At 29.5% G+C, this 22224-nt stretch overlaps 1 protein-coding gene across 1 annotated transcript; it reads left to right on the top strand.

Annotated features, from left to right (window-relative positions):
- The first annotated feature begins 6204 nt into the window (after positions 1-6204).
- Positions 6205-7668, top strand: LOC107866959 (bZIP transcription factor 11-like). Its single transcript, XM_016713025.2, has one exon. It carries the CDS (start codon positions 6896-6898, stop codon positions 7385-7387), a length of 492 nt encoding a protein of 163 aa, XP_016568511.2. The 5' UTR covers positions 6205-6895; the 3' UTR covers positions 7388-7668.
- Positions 7669-22224: the final 14556 nt, after the last annotated feature.

Raw genomic sequence — 22224 nt, 5'->3', positions numbered from 1 at the left:
TGGATTGAAATTTTTCATGGGTTATTATTCTATTTTTCATATTACATGTTAGATTTACATGGTGAAGTTAAATGATGCAAATAATCCACATATTGTTGGTTAATACATAACGTAAGCAGTAAACTACAGTACAAAAATCTATTGTAATAAGTTAAAATCACATACGGTTAATAAATGTGATTTTTATGTTATATTAGGGGCTGGCTTTTCTCTGATTAATATAAGGCTATAAGCTTATATCTTCGACTTAGTTATTTTTTTCGTTTGATCTGATAAGCAATTCTTATTGTCTCCTATAATATTGGTCAGTTCAACAACAACAAAAGAAAAAGGGAAAAGTTGTTCAATACTTCAATATTATATAAGGAAAATAACCGAAAAAAAAAATACTGCAAGTTCAATCTTACGAGATTTTTAATATTGAATTCATTATATTTTAAAGTTATAAGTTTATGCCTACTATTTATTTAAATTTTAGTAAATTTATGTTATAACGTCTATAGTTATGAGCCTAGTTGAACACGCACCAAAAATGATACATCAGCTTACAAGTAGGGGCGGAGCCACCTGTTCATCTGAAACCTCCTTCGACGAAAAATAATACTATTTATATATGGTTAAAATTATTTTTTATGTATATATCATTGATCTTGAACCCCTTTAGTCTAGTTCGTGTGCCTAGTTCTTTCGATTTTGAACCCTTTAGTGAAAATTCTGGCTCCGACATTGCTTACAAGTAGTGGTAGCTTATACACCTGATATGTGGTTGGCATTATGGAATATTAAACTGAATTAAAGCTAAGAAAAAAAAAAAAAAACATATGCAATGAAGCATATTCTTTTTGGAAACATAGGTATCTAGGCTTTAGTGTTTCTAGTTCATATAATTATTCTTCTTATTCTTCTTCAACTTTTATGAAATTTTGATGCCAATTGCCAACCAAACACGTTATTATGTTTCTTTTTTCTTCATTAAAGTCGACCTAGGATTTTGTTTTTTCAAAGTTATTTCTATAGTGCAATTATTTAATCAATTCATGTGTGTAAAATGTTATGTTTGCCTTGTCTTAGCTATATGTATGTACTTCCACTATGTAATTACTTTCTCCATGTCTGTCCTGATTAATTAAATGCTTTATCCTTAGTTCATTAACCTAGTTCCAATAAACTAGGACTTGTATATGAATTAAAAGGAGTTTTTTTTTTTTTTCTATGTTTTACCCAAGATAATTGTAATTGTATTTCACAAAAATCATTTTTTGATTCATGATCTCGACATGTTGTGGTTTTTTTTTTTACGGTTATTAGTAGTTTGTCTGCGATAGATTACCATATGCTTCATCAGGTAGTTACCAGAGAAAAAAATTTAGAATTTACTTCAACAACTATACACCCATATGTAACAACTTCAACGTGCTACTTACAACTTAATTATGTATGGTACGTTATATATATCAAATTGAAAGTAGCGAGTTCAGACGTATATACATAGTATTGCTTGAATAAGAATTCTTTTGAATACTTTTCAAAAATAAAATCCTTCTTTGGTTGAACAAACGACTAGCAATTGATTATTCGAACAATTGATGGACCATATTGGTGAAAGACACAATAGTAACTGAAATAAAAAATGAATTAAGTACAATTCAAAATATACAAAATTCTTATTGATAATATATTTGAGGTCGTAATTGGACTCGAAATATATAATAATAGTGACAAAGAAACAACATCTTCGAAAACGAAATGCAATCATAAGGTATCAATTAATACTTCCAAAATTAAGGGAAAATTTTTAAAATGGAAAAGAAGGGTAAAATAGGAATATCCCAACAAATGTTGATTGCCTACCACAAACTTTTAAGTCATAGTATCACTAGCAATAAAAGCAATAAGATTTCAATTGAGACTTAGGGCTAAGGGCAAAATGAAGGTCCCCTACCCCCTACAAAAAGAAAGATATTAATTTTTTTTGTTTAAACCACCCGGTGTCCGATACTCACTTTTTAGGAGTTCGATTATATTCGAATTCGCTCCGCGTCGGACCCCATTTTGGGGGAAAGCTCCCAACAGAGTGTTTGTCCATACCCAGGGTCGAACCCTCGACCTCTGGGTAGGTTGGGGCAGCCCCTTTCCGCTGCAGCACCACTGCTGTTGGTTAGAAAGATATTAATTTAATAAGTTATAATATATTTCTCTTTTTTAAACTTAATGGTTTTTTTTTTTTTTAATATTACCAACTGATTTTTAATTCAAATAGTTTAGGTACATTTATAAGATCACAAGATTAACAAAAACGTCTTGATACAATCAGGGGCGGAGCCCTCCCCTCGGCAGGGGGTTCGAACAACTTCGACAAAAAAAATACAGTACTATTTATACAAGATTAAAATTATTTTTTATGTATTTATAGTAGGTGTCGAACCCTCTTCGACTAAGTTTTCTTTAAATATTAAACCTTTTGGTTGAAATTATAGCTTCGTCTCTGAATACAATACACATAGACATTCAGTAGAAATTTGACTTACTGAGAAATGTTTTATCGAAAACGTTATACGAGTTAAATTGTGATGGATGCTATTCGAAATTATCAATTTTTTTTTAATTTCTTAAATTAGATGATTAAAATGGAAGGAATATAAAACAACAACTAATATAACGTGGCTTTCTCATCATAAATAAGACCTTTCACCAACATAGCAAAATGGTGGGACTCTATTTTTAATTCATTGATCTTCATAGATCTTTTAATAGTTATTATGGTCTCTAAAAGTATCCACTCATGGGGTTTCTTTTTTTTTCTTTTTTTTGGGGGTATTACTATTAATGCGTATGTTGAATTTTATAAATTCTTATCCTGATTATACTCTACAAATTACAACTATGTGTTTTTCTTTTTCTTTTTTTAACCTAGCATCAAAATAATACTCATGACTTTGGTCCATAAATAAAAGAAATTAAAAACGTAAGGACGAAAGGTGACTGTTTATTTCATACATTTAGTGGATTGATTGTGTTGAGCTAATAACATTTTATAGCGTAATTTCTTTTTTTAAAATGACGATATATATATATAATTAAAATCATAATCTTTACGTGTTAAAAAGACATAAATCCCACTGAATTAGTACCTTTAATACTTTCATGCATGTAAATACTTAAAATAGGAGTATTTAATTTGCAGCAGGAATTCAACCACTTAATTAATGGTGGTCTAAACACGAAGAGCATTGAATTAGGTCTCTCTTTTTACATATTAAAATCACTTGATTCTCTCAGTTGCATTGTTATACGTTTTTTTTTTTTTTTTTTTTTTTGGGGGGGGGGGGGGGGAATAATAATTAAACAAATAGGGTGTATTAATTTATTTATTCAGTCTCACGGCTGCCAGCTGTGGGATACAGAAAAGAAAAAAAAAATTATTTATTCTCTGCTCATCGTTTGTGGAACTGTATTTACGACTAGAATTAATTAAGTTGCTTATTAACGACTGTATATTTTCAATCAATACTTACTGTCACAATTCGTAAGTGACAGTAAGTACTCAAAAAAAGTATACTCTCCGTCCCATTTTACCTGTCCCAAATTAGGATAATATAGCTATTAAGAAAACAATGATTGGTAATGTAACTTTATCATTTTGTCCCTCTTAATTGTGTCTTGTTGTTAGTTCCAAATTCCAATATTGATGGATGGTCAATACCAAAGCACCATTTATATTCTTAATGGTGTACTCTTAATGGTACTTTTCTTTGCAATATTTTTCAAGAATGCTAATAACAAGGAGTAAGCAATTACACTAAGGATATAATAGGAAAAAAAATTATCTTGTCTTGATAAGTAAAAAAAATAACAAGTGAAATGGTACATCAAATTAGAAAATTTGGGACGGATAAAATGGGACGAAGGGAGTAATTATCACTATATATATGGTTTAATTTAGGTGAATCCTTATACGCATTGAGCTAACTCCGCCCAGTTGCGGAGCCTGGATTGAGACCAATGAAATTCACAAGTGAACATACGAACTAATCGAAGGAGGTTCTGATAAACCACCTACCTTATATGTAGCTCCGCCCCAATGATATCATGTCACATGTCAAAAATATTATTTTACTACGTGGACGGGACTAGAACCTAATCAAATGACAACATGATTCAGCATGAGTCTGATTTAATTAACTTCTTAAATTTCATATTCAATCACTGTATATACCGCCAAATACCGAAATAAAAAAGCATTAAACGCGGGAACCATTAGTAAAAATGTACTTATTGCATTTAATTCATATACTCTCTATTACCAAAAAAAAAAAAAAAAATCATTCCATTATAAGGGAGAAAATTCCTTCTCTAATATCTTCCAAATTAAATATTATTCTTTGTATTTATTGCATTTTTCTTTTCCAATCCAGTTTGAAAAATAGAGATTTTTTAATTTAGAAACTGTTTAATTTAAAATTTTCGAACATATGATCTTTTAAAAATGTCGTCGTTAGAATGCATGTCGAAGATCATAAATTCTAAAGTAAATTTTGATATAGAATGAAAATAAAATAATTCATTCCTAAATTTTTAATTCAATTAGGATCTGCACATTCAATTTCTTTTTTTGGAAATTTCAAGAAATCGCTAGACAAGTATTATGTGATGAACTCGACTGAGAAGAGATCTGACATCATTGCTCTATTTTTGTGTAATATTTTGCAAACTACAGATAGATCAGATGAGGAGAGATCCCCGACGACTAAAAAAAGGACCGGTGAAAGGAGATCTGTGATATTAGTGCTCTACTCTAATGCAATAGCTTGCAAATTACATGAAAAATATTAATCACGCTAAATAAGTTATGTGAAACGAGCACAACCGAGAAGGGACAAGTGATGACTAATCCCTGAAATCCCTTCCGCTACACCAACTCAATCGATCGAGAAAGGATCCGATCGGATATAATTCATGATCCCCCCTACGAATTATGTACTGCTACACCTACTCAATCATTCTCGTGGTCGAAAGAAAGAACTTGTTTAGGAGTAAATATATGTGGCAAATTCCACCAAGAGAAGTCAAGAAAAAGGAAAAATGCATTGTTTTCATACTAAACTATACAATAAAAGTCGAGGTCACATCTAAACTAAGTGATAATTTTCACACCATGTAAAGCATTATATCACTTGCATGAGGTGTGGTGTATTACACGCGCCTGCCACGTCAGTATAATACTAAAAAAATATCAAAACCTCCTTTTTTTTTTTAATTTTATCATTTATAATAGTAGGTCACCAATATAATTTAGGTGTGATCTACACTTTTTTTTTTTTTTTTTTTTTTTGTATAGTTTGAGGTGAAAACGGTCTTTTCTCCCCCAAACAAAAAATTTACAACGGTTACCATTACCACATCCAGTTAACCCATCAACTCAGTTAAAGTAATAAAAAAGAAAAAAAAATCTCACATCACAGGTTAAAAAAAAAAAATCAAAAGGAGACAAGGTATGTGGGGTGGTGAAAACAAGGTAAATCAAAATTTAAAATATTTCAGACTCTGCATTACTTTTACACTCATTGATTTCATAAATAGACAACAGATACAGCTGGAATTGTACACTTGTGTCTCTTCTTTCATCTCCACCCTACATTTGCCCAATAAATAAATAAATAGAAAAAAAATTCCTCCGCTTCATTTTAATTATTCAACGTTCAAAAAATAATTATACCATATCACTTTACAATAATAATGTGGAAACTTATTATAAAATTACAAAAAAAAAAAAAAAATTAAGAAATAAATTAACAAAATTATTTTTTTTATTTACGATTCCTTATGCACTAAAACGAAAAATGGACAATTAAAATGAAACGAAGAGGGTAACAACAACTCAATCAACCACCAATAAAGGTTGTGGTGCAGTGGATGAGACTGCTCCACTCTTAATTAGAGATCGAGCGTTCGACCTAGGATGTAGAAAACTCTGTTGGGAGTGTTGTCACCTTAACAAATTCTGCAATGCGCGATTTGAATTGATCGGACTCCAATGCGAAATGAAAAAAAAAAAAAAAAATAGGCTCAATCAACCATCCTTGAAGATTCCTTCACTTTTTTCCCCACCCACCCCTTCAAATCCCTGCACCCCCGACCCCGTCTACCCCATACCCCACCCACTTGTTTATTATTTTCTTGTTGATTTTTTTTTTTCACTCTTGCTACCTTTTTGTGCCTTTAAATCAACCCACAATCTCAAAGATCATTCCTTCCTCTTCTCCCTCTTCTCCTCCCTTACCCATTTGCTTACTCTTTTGAGTTTTCTCCTCCTTTTTAGTTTAAAGATCCAATCTTTTCACCATTTCTCCCCATTTTACCCCCCAACTTCTCCCTTTTTACTCTTTCTGGTCAAAATCCATTCTGGGTTTTAAGTCTTTTTGCTTGAAACCCATTCAAGATCCAACCTTTTGTGTTCTCTTATTAACTAAAATCCATTAAAGATCCAATTTTTACCCCTTATTCTGCCCATTTTACCCTCTAAAATTTCTGGGTTTTTAGTTTTTTTAGCTAAAACCCATTAAAGATCCAAACTCTTTTTTATACAAATTTGCGAACCAAACAAAAATTAATGCTATATAGAAATTTATTCATGTTCAAGATTCATGTCTCCAGTTCTTAGTGAAGTCCTTCGTTCTGGTTATATAATTAGTTCTTCACTGAGACGCCGAACCCATCTTGTTCAATCTTTTTCAGTTTGTTTCCTTTACTGGTTTTACTGTTTCTCAGAATTATAAAAAATCTTAATCTATAGTTCTTTTTAGTAGTACTACTTTATTATATTCACCTAGCATAGCCTTCTTTTTATTTTGCGTACATATATATACCTGCATAGCGACAGCTTTGACAAACCCTGATGGCTACTTCGAGTGGAAATTCATCTCAAATTCAGACTAATTCAGGTTCCGAAGAGGTGTTAATGGTGGTTGATGAGAGGAAGAGAAAGAGAATGCAATCGAATCGCGAATCAGCAAGGAGATCAAGAATGAGAAAACAAAAGCATCTTGATGATTTAAATGGTCAAGTAACACAACTGAAGAATGAAAACAGTAACATCCTCAACAGCATCAATGTTACAACACAACAGTATTCTAATGTTGAGGCTGAGAATTCTGTCTTAAGAGCACAAATGATGGAGTTAACTCAAAGGTTGCAATCTCTTAATGAAATCCTTAATTACATCGACAACAATAATAATAACAACAACATTAATAATAATAATAATAATAATAATGGGGGTTTTGAGATTAATAATTATCATCAAGATGATTTTCAGATTAATCCATGGAACATGATGTATGTTAATCAGCCAATTATGGCTTCTGCTGATATGCTTTATCAGTATTAGTTTTTTTTTTTTTTTTTAATTGTTGTTGTTGTTGTCATGGTGGTGTAATGTTCAATTAATGGTGGTGGTGGTTTATTTTTATTAGTATCTTTATTATTGTTATTTGGTTATGTGGTTATTATAATTAAGAAGTATTAGCAGTAAGATTTGAGTTATTAGAAGTAATATTAGAATGAGTTTAATGTGAAAACAGTCAAAGAGGATGAGCTTGACTGATATTTGGGCATGTAAAAAAGGGGTCATGTGTTGATATATTATTGGAATGAATGGTTGTCAATGAATTGTGTTTTTTCTATTTTTAATAAATGCAAGTTGTTTCTTTGTGTACTATATATTCGTTGTTTTTTTATCTTGCTTTTTACTAGTATTTATTTTATTTTTGCTATAAATTCGCCAATTTTCCTACTCAATCTGTTAATTTATTTGACATATTACCAAAAGAACGACCTAATTTTTTTGAACAACCGTATTAAAACTTTCATTATGTACAGAATTCGAGTAAGAAGAATTTATTATAGGTAATTTTATTTTATATTTTTGAAAGAGATAGTTCACACGGCTTAAATTCGTGACCTTCATGTCACATAACAACAATTATTTATAATTAAAAATTATTTAATATTAAATTCTAATTTCTTTAAAAGACAGTTATGTCAAATTAAACAGTGTCGGAGTCCCAAATCGGTGAGATAAAGGGTCTTTGGCCTCCTTATATGGTCTTGGCAATCCTCCCCCTATGAGCTAGCTTTTGAGTTTGAGTAAGGCTCAAGGTTCATTTATTTATCATGGTATCAGAGTCAGGTCCACCCAATTCATTGTTTCCAATGTTGAGGCCCCCGTCTTATATTATCCACGCTCCAGATGTCCAGTCCTGGGCATGTTGAAGTCGCACATCGATGGGTTAAAGGGTCTTTGGTCTCCTTATATGGTCTTGGGCAGTCCTCCCCTCATGAACTAGCTTTTGAGGTGGAGTTAGGCTCAAGTTTTATTTCTTTATCAAACAGTGATATAAGTTGGGATTGAATGAATAATAGTACTTTTGAGATCCAAACAAATACGGTTAGGGACCCTTTTTACATTTTTGCTATGGAAAAGTACAAAATGTTTGTATCAAATTAAAGATAATTTGCCATGTGTTTTGTACTTATGTAATTTAGAAATGATTAATTAATATGTATTTTATTTTAATCTATCGTTTAATTGTGATAAATCAGAATGCCAAACACATAAGTTGATTGAATAATTTTGAAAGTTTTAGTGGTCCTCTTTTTTATTATATAATTTTAGTTAATTTAGAACTCCTGGACAAGTTTCATGTACCAAAACCATGTGGTATAATAAATGAAAGACACATGCTTAATTCAAAATCTTGCAGTCTCCTGTTACTTTTTTATTTTTAAAGTATTTCGTATTTTATATTTATATTAAAATTCGATTATATGTCAAAATGTTTCATCACTGAGTAAAACTTTTCTTGGCTAACAATACTTTCATGGTCGTAACTTAAATTTTAAACTCTTTAAATATGAAAGAGTACATACCGCTCCATCATAGTTTCGACAATTTGTCTTGTGAAATCAACAGATGAGTATATTCTCAAATCAAATATCGATTTGTCATATTTACCAAATCAATTAATTCAAAGTTACTTAATTGTATTGCATGAAATTCTGAGAATAAATAATTTATTTACCTACGTATACAATTTTTGTTTTCACTTGGGTTGTAAATCTATTTATTGATTTAAGTCTATTTCTTTTTGCAAGCTTAGTTCACAAGTTATAATATTAAATATAATCTACTTTTTTTCCTTAAGAAATTTAGCTGCTGCCAGCTTCTAATTACCATCATTAAGCTTAGGATGCCAAAGTAAAGCAAAAGTTAATTAATCCTTTCTTCAACAAACATTACGTCTTACTGATGGAAAAGTATTAATGAATAATAATGATGATTAGTGCCTTGAAGATGCAATTAGTTAATTCAGAATTTAAGAAAAGGTTAATTTGCATTTTTGATCCCCGATCATTGATAATTCTAATTTAAATCCTTATAATATCTGATTAAACACATTTAATTTTCAATTAATTGAAGTGTGCACATTTGATCTATTGCTTGTGAATTTTAAACAAATAAACAAGAATTGCACTATTTAATTACTCATATATTATGTTAACATGTATTGTTACTCCATATTCAAGCGCAATAATATAATCTTGAAAATAATCACACACATTTCTTGTTTATAGAGATCGAAAACACAAATTCTGATTTTACTGTAATTTAAATGTAGCAAACTATATATCATAAGAATCAAAACTAAAATTTTCAAATAATAAAGGGATCAGAAACGCCATGCTAAGAAGAGGCAAAAGCTTAATAGCTCATTGTGATGAAAGCATCAACTAATCTTTCTATTTTTGGGAAATGATTGCATGCATGTAAAAAAAGAAAATGTTAGAAATATTTTCATAAAAATTCTCACCATTTTCTTAAGAACAACCTTATAATTTCGACGCATATCCTCTTATTATTAATCTAACGGAAAAGGTACGAATATACCCTTTAAATTTGATAAATGGTATAACCCTCCGTCATACATTTAGATCGGTTTGTGGGTTAAATTAGAGTTATTTTCGGATAGGATCGGAATAAATTAAATTAAAAAGGGCAAATGAACAAGATTGTGACACGTGTCCTGCCGTTAGTGAGAAAAGGTATATATGTACCTTATCATTAATGATAAGGGTATATTTGTACCTAAAGCATGGCGGAGGGTATATATGTACCATTTATTAAAGTTCAGGGTATATATGTACCTTTTCAATGACGGGGGCATATCGGTACCATTTATTAAAGTTCAGGGATATATAAGTACATTTTTATTAATGACAAGAGTTTATTTATACCTAAAATATAAAATATGACGGAGGATATATCTGTATCATTTATTAAAGTTGAGGAGAATATTCGTAGTTTTAATCTAATAAATTAGAATTGTTTGACAAACTACCAAGCTTAAACATGGTAAACTATTTTCTCAAATTTGAGAGTTAAACTCTTACCCTAATTGAAATAATTATAGTCCGTGGTTAAAGTCTTTTAATTAATCAAATAAATATGGTTCATTACATCATACCATGTGTCAAAATTATAATGTTGTATTTTGAGGAAATGGAGGGGAGCCAAACTCATATTAAATAATGTTTCTTTGTTAATATTATGCTACTGAAATGATGAAGCATGTGGGCACCATTAATTAAAAGAGGGATCACTTCAAATTAATTAAGAAATTATGGAGGGATCCCTAACTATACTTTATAAACCAGCTAAAAGCTATGGAGATTAATAAATAACCAAAAGTTTTCATCTAATTAAGCTAAACCAAAGCTTCTTTTTTAAATTCTAAATTATGTTCAAGAAAAGTTGTTGGTTGGAAGGCATTGTAATAAAATGCAACCAATAAATTTATAAGAGAAGTGGTCCGGAACATTAAGACATCTTTTGGTAGAGTGTATTAAAAAAAAAAGGAAATTTTACATATATATATCGACATGTTTACTCTTAATTATCAGAAATCTCAACATTTTTCAAAATCTCCAAAAATCGCAATATTTGACCTCTGATGATACAAGTTAATCACATTAGATACTTACTGCTGATACATGTATCTAATGTGATTAACTTGTATCATACATTAGATACATGTAGGGTTACATTAGATACATATAGGGTTAACTTGTATCTCAGAAATAGTTTCAACTATGAAATGTTGGGATTTATGTAATTTTTCAAAAGTGGGGGGATTTTTATAAATTTTGAAAGTTATTATGGTTATTTATGTAATTTTTTGTAAAAAAAATAACGCATAAATTAGCTTTATGCATGTACTTCCTCCGTCCCAAATTGAGATGAACATTGATTAAGAAAAATAATTAATAACATGACTAGTTTACCATAGTACCCCTATTAAATGATGTTTACATTTTAATTTGAAGAAAAAGTAATTAATGCAAAGGGTAAAACATGGGGAAAAAAATTGTCTCTTCTTGATTAATGGAAAAAAAAAAAAAAGTAAAATGAGAAATTAAATTAAGAAATTTGGGACGGAGAGAGTATTATATGTGTCTTGTTTGATAGATCTAGGGATGTATAAGTAATTAGAAAAAATGAATTAATAATAATGACCGAATTTAATTTTATTAATTTATACCATGCAAAATGGGTAAAATTGAAAGTTTTGTGTACACAAAAGCTGTACGATTCCTTAATAATGTTATATCTATATACATTCTATGTTTCTCAGATTTGTATTTGTGGAATTACACCGAACGTATTATTTGCCTTATTTTGTTTAATCTTATCTCCTAAGACACAAATGATTCAATTATTATTCTAATCATATCATGATATCAATAATATTTACAATCCAACTGCATTACGCCACGTAAATGGGAATATTTTCAAACATGATTTTATGTGATATGCATAAAAAGACAATCTTCAAGAGTTAGGTTAGGTAATATGATAGTGAAATGTTTTATATGAAAATTTTTGTTGCCTTTCATGCTTAATTTTCTGAAGTTGGTGAGATGTATGTGTAAAAATTAAAATCTTTTAATTGCCCAAACCAAACTCAAGCATATTCCTTCTACTAGAGGTGCATGCCCGTGTCAGCATAGGCCCAACACTATAAATATTTTTTATCACTAAAATTTGATATTGATGAGATACAAACATAAATATACATTGATTTAATTACATATTATTAATTCTGATATATAAATGACTTATAACAATTAATTAGAGGTAATATAGTAAAAAATGTTATTAATTTTAATGCATAAATGACTTATAATAATTAATTAGGGGTAATATAGTAAATCACGGAACAATTAGGGGTAATATAGGCAGACATGGTAAATATTTTTTTAATTAAATATTATTAATTTTTTAATAGATAAATGACTTATAATAATTAATTAGGGATGATATAGTAAAATCACAGTTAAAGCAGTATAAACAAACATCATAAATATCTATTTTTTTAATTAAATATTATTAATTCTAATGTATAAATGACTGATAATAATTAATTAGGGGTAATATAATAAAAAAATATCATTAATTCTAATATATAAACGATTTATAATAATTAATTAGGAGTAATATAGTAAATCACGGAGCAATTAGGGGTAATTAGGTAGACATGTCATCTATTTTTTTAATTAAATATTATTAATTTTTAATATATAAATGACTTATAATAATTAATTAGGGATGATATAGTAAAATCACGGTTAAAGCAGTATAAACAAACGTCATAAATATCTATTTTTTTAATTAAATATTATTAATTCTAATATATAAATAACTGATAATAATTAATTAGGGGTAATATAATAAAAAAATATTATTAATTCTAATATATCAATGACTTATAATAATTAATTAGGGATAATATATAAATCATGGAGCAATTAAGGGTAATATAGTAAATGACGAAGTAGTGGTCGAAACCAAATGACTTATAATAATTAATTAGGGGTAATATAGTAAAAAAATATTATTAATTCTAATATATAAATGATTTATAATAATTAATTAGGGGTAATATAGTAAATTACGGAGCAATTAGGGGTAATATAGGCAAACATGTCATCTATTTTTAATTAAATATTATTAATTTTTAATAAATAAATGACTTATAATAATTAATTAGGGATGATATAGTAAAATCATGATTAAAGAAGTTGAAACAAACATCATAAATTTCTAGTTTTTAATTAAATATATTAATTCTGATATATAAATGACTTATAATAATTAATTAAGGGTAATATAATTAAAAAAATTATTAATTCTAATATATAAATGACTTATAATAATTAATTAGGGGTAATATAGTAAATCACGGATCAATTAGGAATAATATAGTAAATGACGAAGCACTGGTCGAAACCAGTGCAGGCAGACATGTCATCTATTTTTTTAATTAAATATTATTAATTTTTTAATACATAAATGACTTATAATGATTAATTAGGGATGATATAGTAAAACCACGGTTAAAGCAGCTGAAACAAACGTCATAAATGTCTATTTTTTTAATTAAATATTATTAATTTTCTATAAATAACTTATAATAATTAATAAGGGTAATATAATAATAAAATATTATTAATTCTAATATATAAATGACTTGTAATAATTAATTAGGAATAATATAATAAATCACGGAACAATTAGGGTGTAATATAGTAAATAATGGGGATAAAAAAGTAAATCCTCGAAGAGGTGGTCGAAACCACCTCTTCTATATAATAGAAATAGAAAAGAAAAGAAAAAAGAAAAATAACTTATAATAATTAAATAGGGATAATATAATAAAAAATATTATTAATTCTAATATATAAATCACTTTTAATAATTAATTAGGAATAATACAGTAAATCATGGAGCAATTAGGGTGTAATATACGGTTAAAATAGCTAAAACAAACGTTATAAATATATATTTTTAATTAAATATTATTAATTCTAATACATAATGAATTATAATAATTAATTATTGGTAATATAATAAAAAATATTATTAATTGTAATATATAAATGACTTATAATAATTCATTAGGAATAATATAATAAATTATGGAGCAATTAAGAAGTAATATAGTAAATGATTTGGGGTAATATAGTAAATGTAATATAGTAAATAATGGGGGTAAAAAAGTAAATTCACGAAGCGGTTGTCGAAACCACCTCTTCTATATAATAGAAAAATGAAAAATAACTTATAATAGTTAAATATGGATAATATAATAAAAAATATTATTAATTTCTAATATATAAATGACTTGTAATAATTAATTAGGGTTAATATAGTAAATCATGGAGCAATTAGGGTGTAATATACGGTTAAAGCAGCTGAAACAAACGTTATAAATATCTATTTTTTTCATTAAATATAATTAATTCTAATATATAATGAATTATAATAATTAATTAAGGATAATATAATAAAAAATATTATTAATTGTAATCTATAAATAACTTGTAATAATTAATTAGAAATAATATAATAAATTATGGAGCAATTAAGATGTAATATAGTAAATAATTTGGGGTAATATAGTAAATGAAGAGGTGGCCGAGACCACCTATTCTGTATAATAGAAATTCCACTTTATGTTCCGATTTACTTTTTAATCCACTAGTTGTCATTTAGATAATAAAATCATTTTATTTTGGTTTTTATTTTGTGTGTTCGTTGATCCTTTTCAAAATAAGCGGCCATGTTTGAGTCATTAGATATTCATGATCGGTCGGCCCAAACAAATTTCATATTATGGTCATTTCATAATTTGGGTCATTTTGACTCAAGTAGTTCAAATACAGTTTATATATTATATTGATACAATTCATATATCATACTGATACAGTTCGTAAAAAAAATAAAAAAACAAATTTTTGGGTAAAAATTGTATTATTATTATATAGAATATGTATTTTTTAATATGATGCGCATAGAGTTTGAATCATTGTTGTATAAATCATATATATGTAGAAGATGCGTATAGAAATTATATATTTATTCTATAGACGACATATTTATATAAGATATATGTCAAATTTATATTAATATACTATATATATAAAACTGCCATCAAATGATTAAAAACTGAAATTAAAATTCAATGCTATTTTTTGTGTCAATAATTTCTTCCAAATTGTTGTTGATGTCCTTTTCGATGATTAAATTCATGGAGAACTTTTTATAAAATTTGTTTTTAAGTGATTAACATGGGGCCCATTTTTGTGGAGGGAATTTAAGCACTTTTGGTCCCCCAAATATTGACACATTCATATTTTGGTGCTTGTGCTTTCTAATTAAGCAACTTTATCTCTAATTGTGCATGTTCTCAGATTTATCACAAACTATTAAGAGCTAAACCATTCAATTATCGATATATTATGTTAAATTTGTCTTCCTATAACTCCATATATATAATCTAAATATTGCATATTTTCACTATAAAGGAATCAAAATACATTTTAATCAACTGAAGGTTACACGTGCTTAACTAAGTATAATATAAGGATAACCCTTGTTAAAATCACATTAATCTTTGAAATTTGAATTGTTCAAGTGTTCGCTTTTTAGATTATTGCTAATTAATAAGCTAGGACTTGGTTATAAAGCAACAAATTAATGGAGATTGTCAATCCAATTAAGGATCAAATGAGCAAAAATTCTATTGGCTCAAAAAAATTAAAATCTAAATTGAAGCATTGTTAATTAAATAATGATAGCATCAGCTTCAATGGATGCAGGAGTTAGTTGGATATACCTCATGATAACAACAATTTGATTAAAATTAAAGTTAGAAACAGACTTTATAATACTAGAGGGATATCTAATGACACTTTCTAATTATGACACTTTGGCCCATACAGGTTTAGTCTAAATTGACTATGACCTAAGCACTTTTAAGAAAGACAAAAGAAATTAAATGTGTTTAGATGAAAGGTATATAAAGAGGAGAAATTATCCACTATCATTGTGGAAATTTTCACACTTTAATAAGTAATTAATAAGAGCAAATAAACTATAATTAAATTACAAAGAGTTTATTATAATATTGAGAATTTTAATTTTATAATCAAACTGTGGTATAGTAGTAGCAACATACTAATTACTTCTTCATCTTTAATAAGGAATCTACGATATGAGCCTTGTTAGTCGTTGGTATGAAATCACCTTTATTAGGTAACGTTTTAGTCCAAATATAAAACTTTTTGACGTAAATTCAAATTTAATCCGCTACATGTACATTATATATGCAAATGAAATCTATGGTAGTCATTTTCTTGATCTCAGGTAACATCATTATTAGTGAGGCCCTAATTAAATTGATATAAATGACTTTACAAAAGCTTAAAACAGCTGTGGAGATTAATTAAATATTAAATGTTCATGCAAGAGCAAGATGGATATTTCGATCAAACAAAAAAGATTAACATTTGAAATCAACAAACATTTAATTAAGCTAAAGTAATGCTTCTTGTTCAAGCAAATTTATCTGGTTGGAAGGCATGATAATGACATGCAACTATAGTTTATTATTATTTTTATTTTTAAAAAAAGTTGTTCTAATGGAGAAAAAAAAAGGGATGGATTACATGCAAAACATCATTAATGACCTCATTGGTTTACTTAACTTTTGGGCAAACAATATAAATCACGATAGTTTGGTGCTTAATTATAAAAAAAAATTCTGATATTTTACATAATGACTGAAAAATTCAATTTTGGATCTGTCGAGATACATAATTAGTTCAAGATACATCCAACAAAGATACACTTTTTCCTTTGTAAGGATACACAATTAGCTCTCAATACATTTTTTTCAATTTTGGGTCTGTCGAGATACATAATATATTCGACGAATATTTTTTCTTTTGTAAAGATACATAATTAGCTCTCGATACTTTTTTTTTTTGTAATTTTAGATCTGTCGAGATACATAATTAGCTCCCGATACAGTCAATAAAGATACATAATTAATTGAAATTTTTATAGTTATTTGTAAGGGTGAAGATTTGTATAAATATGATAAGTTAAAGGTGCATGTTTATATTATTTTTTCCTAACAAGGTTTACTACTCCCTCCACCTTATTTTAATAGTCACTCTTTTTCTTTTACACGAAAAACATAAATACAAAATATAGCCGTATAAATATTAAATTATTCCTATTCATTAAATATAGATATTATTTTAAAATTCTTCTGAGTCTAATCATGCCTCTATGGACACGAATGCTCTATTTTTATTATACTATCTTTATCATATCATAAATATTGAGGACAAATTACAGCATGACACGTAGAAGGGATAATTCGACATGATATAATTATGTGAAGTAAATTCAAAGGGTCCATTAATCTTTCATAAGTACAATTAGGTACTATGTATGTCAATGATAAAATGTTTAAATCACATCCCAATACTGAAAAAACCCTTTATGCCTTTCTCTTGTTACATTACTAATGGAGTGTGATTTAGGTAGTGACCTCAAATATCTTTTTTTTTTTTATTGATAAAACTCTAGGATTGAGTTAATGAGTACATCACGTGCTCGATTGTATTCAGTAATTTTTGTTTAAATCTTATATTTGTATTAATATATTCATTGAATGTGTTCAAACTATTAATTTATAATGTAATAACATAGTAGGATTAAAAATCGAACTCATATAAACTTCAAATCCTGACTCCAACTCCGTAGAAACAAACCCAAAGTACTCATTGCGTCCTTTTCACTTTAATTTCCAATTTAATTTTACTTTTACTCAAATCTTTATGTTAGCTATGTTCTTTGTGAGGTTAGTTTCCACTACTTTCTTTCTACTCAATCAAGTCTTATTCTACTTGGTACTTTATATTTGGAGATTGAGAGCGGGGCAAAGAATAAGATATACTTGGTACTTTATATTTGGAGATTGAGAGCGGGGCAAAGAATAAGATATACCGTATCTGAAGTTCAACCATATAAAACTTCAATATTGTGTTAGAAGCTAAGACTTTGTTAATTTTAATTCTAAACATGTATATTTGAAGTTATTCCAAATGTTTACGCATATAAAATTAAAAATAAAATTAAAAAAAATGTACACAAATTAAATGACGTCATCAAAATTGAGTATTCGTGCACTTTGTCCCCCTAAAAAGGACAAAGGTTTCACTAATGACCCTTCCTAATTATGATAAAGATTTTGTCGAAATTGATTATCACCTAAGCCCTTTTTACGTTCTCTCTATATACAAGTAAGTGGCACTTTCATAAAGTTTCAAATATCTATGACAACTACATACATATTAAGTTTCTTTTTGGGTTCAAAATGTTTCAACACTTCTACTAAAAGTCTTCTTGAGAAAATTTGTAAATTGCTATTTAGGGCCTGTTAGTGTAAATATTGTTATTGCCGGCTATAATTTACAAGAAATCCCAACTCCCTAAACATATTATAAAAATTTCAACATATACACAGAATGCTATGTATATGTCGGCTATGTTATGTATATTAATAGGGAGAGCGAGTAAAGTAATTAAAAAGTAGGAGAGAGTGTAGTTACTTTCAAAAGGGTTGGTGTTTATGTTATTTATACTAATTATTTTCGCAACTAAAAATGATTGTGAACTCATTGGTAGAACTGTCGATAAGGGTCGACCCAACCCATTCGGACTAGTCCATATGAGCTTTAAGTTTGACGGGTTAGACCGATTGGCCCATCAAAATAACAGGCCAAAAAACATCAAACTCATACCATTACTCTATAGGCTGCGGGTCTCAAGGGCAAGCCCATTTTTTTTAAAATAGTAATATTTTGTAATTTAATTTTAAAATGTTAATAAATAGAAATATCATCAGACAATATTACATAGTGTTAATACTTATTAATCAAGTCTCCAACATCCAAAAAAAAATACTTCTAATACGCAAAACTAATTTGACATGATATCCTTCAATCCAAATAAAAATACTAATAAGCAATCTACATAGTTGCATGTCTTTGACTTACAGGCCGGCCCACGGGCTAGCCCAACCTACATTGCTCAAGCCCCATGGACTACGGGCTTATCCGGGCCAGACTAAAAAACTTTGTTCTTAAATGGGGTACAAAAATTGAAATCCACTTCATTAAATTACAGGCTGAGTCGGGCCGACCCATCGGATCTGACCCATATCGACAGTTGATACGGGTACGACCACGAAGGTGGGTGAATGCGAGAGTGAATTGACCCGAGACTAGGAGTGTACAAGGTGAGACGTGAAAACTACAAAAAAAAAAACTGAAAACTGGAATTTCTAGAAAATAGCAATCTGTCCACTTTGTGTTCTTGGCCGAAAATTGTGTTCTTGTTGTATTTTGACCGAAATTTTTACTTGTCTTAAGTGTTTCTAGTGTTAGTATTGTTCTCCACTAACACTTTGAGTCTATATCTTGATTTGAGCCTTTGTTGTTGATGTTGCTATTGTGAACTTGGACTTGGCCGATTGTTGTTGCGGGTTCAAGACTTGAACGTGTGATGTGTTGTTGGTTCAAGTGTTGAACGTGTATTGTGGAGATTGTGTTGTGGAATTTAAGCTTGAAAAGTTGTTGTTATTGTTTGGGAGGTCCAACTTGAACCTTAGAACTTTAAGACTCAAAGTTTGTGTTCTTGGTATTCTTGGTGTTCTTCACCATATCCATATATTGTTGAAAAAAAAAAGTGGCTGTTGATCTTAGAAGTTGAAGAAAAAAAAGTGTGTATTGTGTTAGTCTTGCAAGACATAGATCCAAGTTTCAAGGTGTTGTACTTGTGACTCAAAGATTTTTCCTACACACTAAAGACTTTACATCACTTCTTAACCACTTTTTCCATGAAACAAGGGTCCTTGTTTTAAGGAAAAGCACTATAAAAGTCAAGTCTTGAAAACTTGAATTATAAAAGGCTCCAAGACTTGTTTGAATTTCCCTCCTTAAAACAAATTCCACCAATTCCTAAATTGTAAATTGACCAAGACTTGAAATTGGACAACAAAAATTGTTAGAAACCGCAACCAATATTTGACTGCCACATCATCATTTTTTACTTCTCATGTAACAATTTTGGCTCAAATTTTAGATTTCTTAGTTTCATTTTATTGTCTCTTAGTTTGTTTGTTGGTTCGAACACTAATTGACAACCTAGTAATCTCCTACTAGCTTGTAAGTTAGTTTTGTGTCCGTTTGTTCGTGTTTACGTTTGTTGTGTACTTTTATCTTTTTGAATTCGTTGTTAGTTCTTGACTCAAGTCCTACAAGATTTCGTTTGAGTTTCAAACAAAAATCCATTCCTGGACAAGAGTAGACTCGACACTCAATCACCCACGAAGTACAAGCCGGCTTTCAACACTTGTGAAACCAAGTGTGAGGTAAAATCGAGAGTGAGAGTGTGGTGAGGCATTTTTGATCTAACAAGTTTGTTTGTTTTCTTTGTTTGTTGTGTCTTTTTGTTAGGTACAATGACTGCCCATAATTTCATTGCCACATGTGATCGTATCAATGACAATATTGAAGATATGAAACGACACATTGAAATTATATGCCAATTGCTACCCAAACTCTACCCACAAAATCCAATTGTCCAAGCACCTTGCGTTGAGAGCTTCCCGGAGGAAGTTACTGCCCAACTTGTGAGTAAAAATTGCCCACCACTTGAGAATATGTGTGATGTGATTAATGAATCTCAAGTGAGTGAAGGATTTAAGGATGTTGGCCAAGGAAAAGGGAGTGAACCTATGAGCCTATGTTGTTGTAAAGATGCTAATGTTTGTTTGGCTCATAGGGTTAATCATGTGCTTGACATATTTTTGAAACTTAATAATGATTCCTTAGAGAGTGAAAGTTCCAAATCTATCCGTGGGTTAGATCATTTACTCTTTAGGTACAATGTCTTGTTTGAAGATAGTTTATTTACTCCTAATGAACCTAGTGGTGCAAGTGATGTTGACGGTATGGCTTGTCTTGGAAGCTATAGCCTATATGCTAACCTACTATGGTGTGACAATATTCCTCCTCAAGATGGAAATCTCTTCTTGGAAGATGAGGGTACTTTTAAGGGTGGGGAATGTGTAGTCTTGAAAAGGAATAGTCAATCGGGTGAAGATGACCATGGTTTACTTGATTACTTGCGAAACCCGAAATGTGATTGTTCTTGTAAAAATATTTTTGTGAATGATTCCTTTGCTGCCCATGGTGATTTATATCTATGTGGGGATTATTCTCTTGAAATAAAAGGTGGTGCATGCTTAGAAATTCTATCTACTTCTTCTTTATGTGTTCCCTATGTTGAGCATACTAGTGGTGATGGACTTGAAGCTAGTGAGTACATGCATAAGGACACCATAGTTGAAGTTAGCTTGTGTGACACCTTTCTCTACCCTGTTTGTGCTCATGATATTTCCACTAATGATCTAGATGGTATGCCTAATTTTGAGAACGACACCTTAGGGGAAAGTGAGAGTGGCCGAAACCCATGTCCATGGCTACTTCTTCCATTTGATCCTGATACCATCTTAGGGTATGGTAGGAGTTGTCTCAGCCCATGCTCATTATTTATTAATGTTCGTCATAGCCACTTCCTTTGTGACATTTGTACTAAGTTTTTCACGATCAACCTAAAGGATTCTTGGTTGTACTTCAAGTGTGTACCACCTTGGCATGATGATGTTATTTGTTAGATTGATTTTTGTTGCACTAACCCTAACCCTCATGCCATGAGGATGTGTGCTTGTTTGTCGTCTCTTTTGATTTTGCAAGGTACGGATTCGAGGTCGAATCTTTTTCAAGAAGGGGAGGATGATATGGGTACGACCACAAAGGTGGGTGAGTGCGAGAGTGAATTGAATCGAGACTTGGAGTGTACACGTGAAGTGCAAAGGAAGGCCTAAATAGGCTCCAAAATTAGTCCATACAATGTACTCCAAGGGAGCCCACTTGAAGACTTTGACTAAGGGGTTATTTTGGACATTTCACACTATTCTTGTAATACACTATAAATACAACCTTCTAGGGTTTCATTCATTAGACTTTGATGATAATGAATGTTGTATAACATTGAAAGACAAGTCCTCTTTCCTTGAGGCACAAATCTGAAACTTGTAACTAGGGTGATACTAGGGTGGAATCACTAGTGTTGCATTCTTGCTTAGAACGTTGGGTGATAGAGGAGGTTGAGATCTCACTTGTGCTCACTGAAGAGAGTAGGTGTTTCTATTATCATTGTATTAAGGGTCTAGGTGCTTGAATACA

Source organism: Capsicum annuum, chromosome 4 (assembly GCF_002878395.1).
Source record: "Capsicum annuum cultivar UCD-10X-F1 chromosome 4, UCD10Xv1.1, whole genome shotgun sequence".
NCBI lineage: Eukaryota > Viridiplantae > Streptophyta > Magnoliopsida > Solanales > Solanaceae > Capsicum > Capsicum annuum.
Note: the sequence above shows the minus strand (reverse complement) of the source record. Positions and strands in the feature narration are given on the sequence as shown.

What these genes read in the sequence shown, in the direction of transcription:
- LOC107866959 (XM_016713025.2), top strand. Translation starts at nt 6,896, where the DNA reads ATGGCTACTTCGAGTGGAAATTCATCTCAAATTCAGACTAATTCAGGT.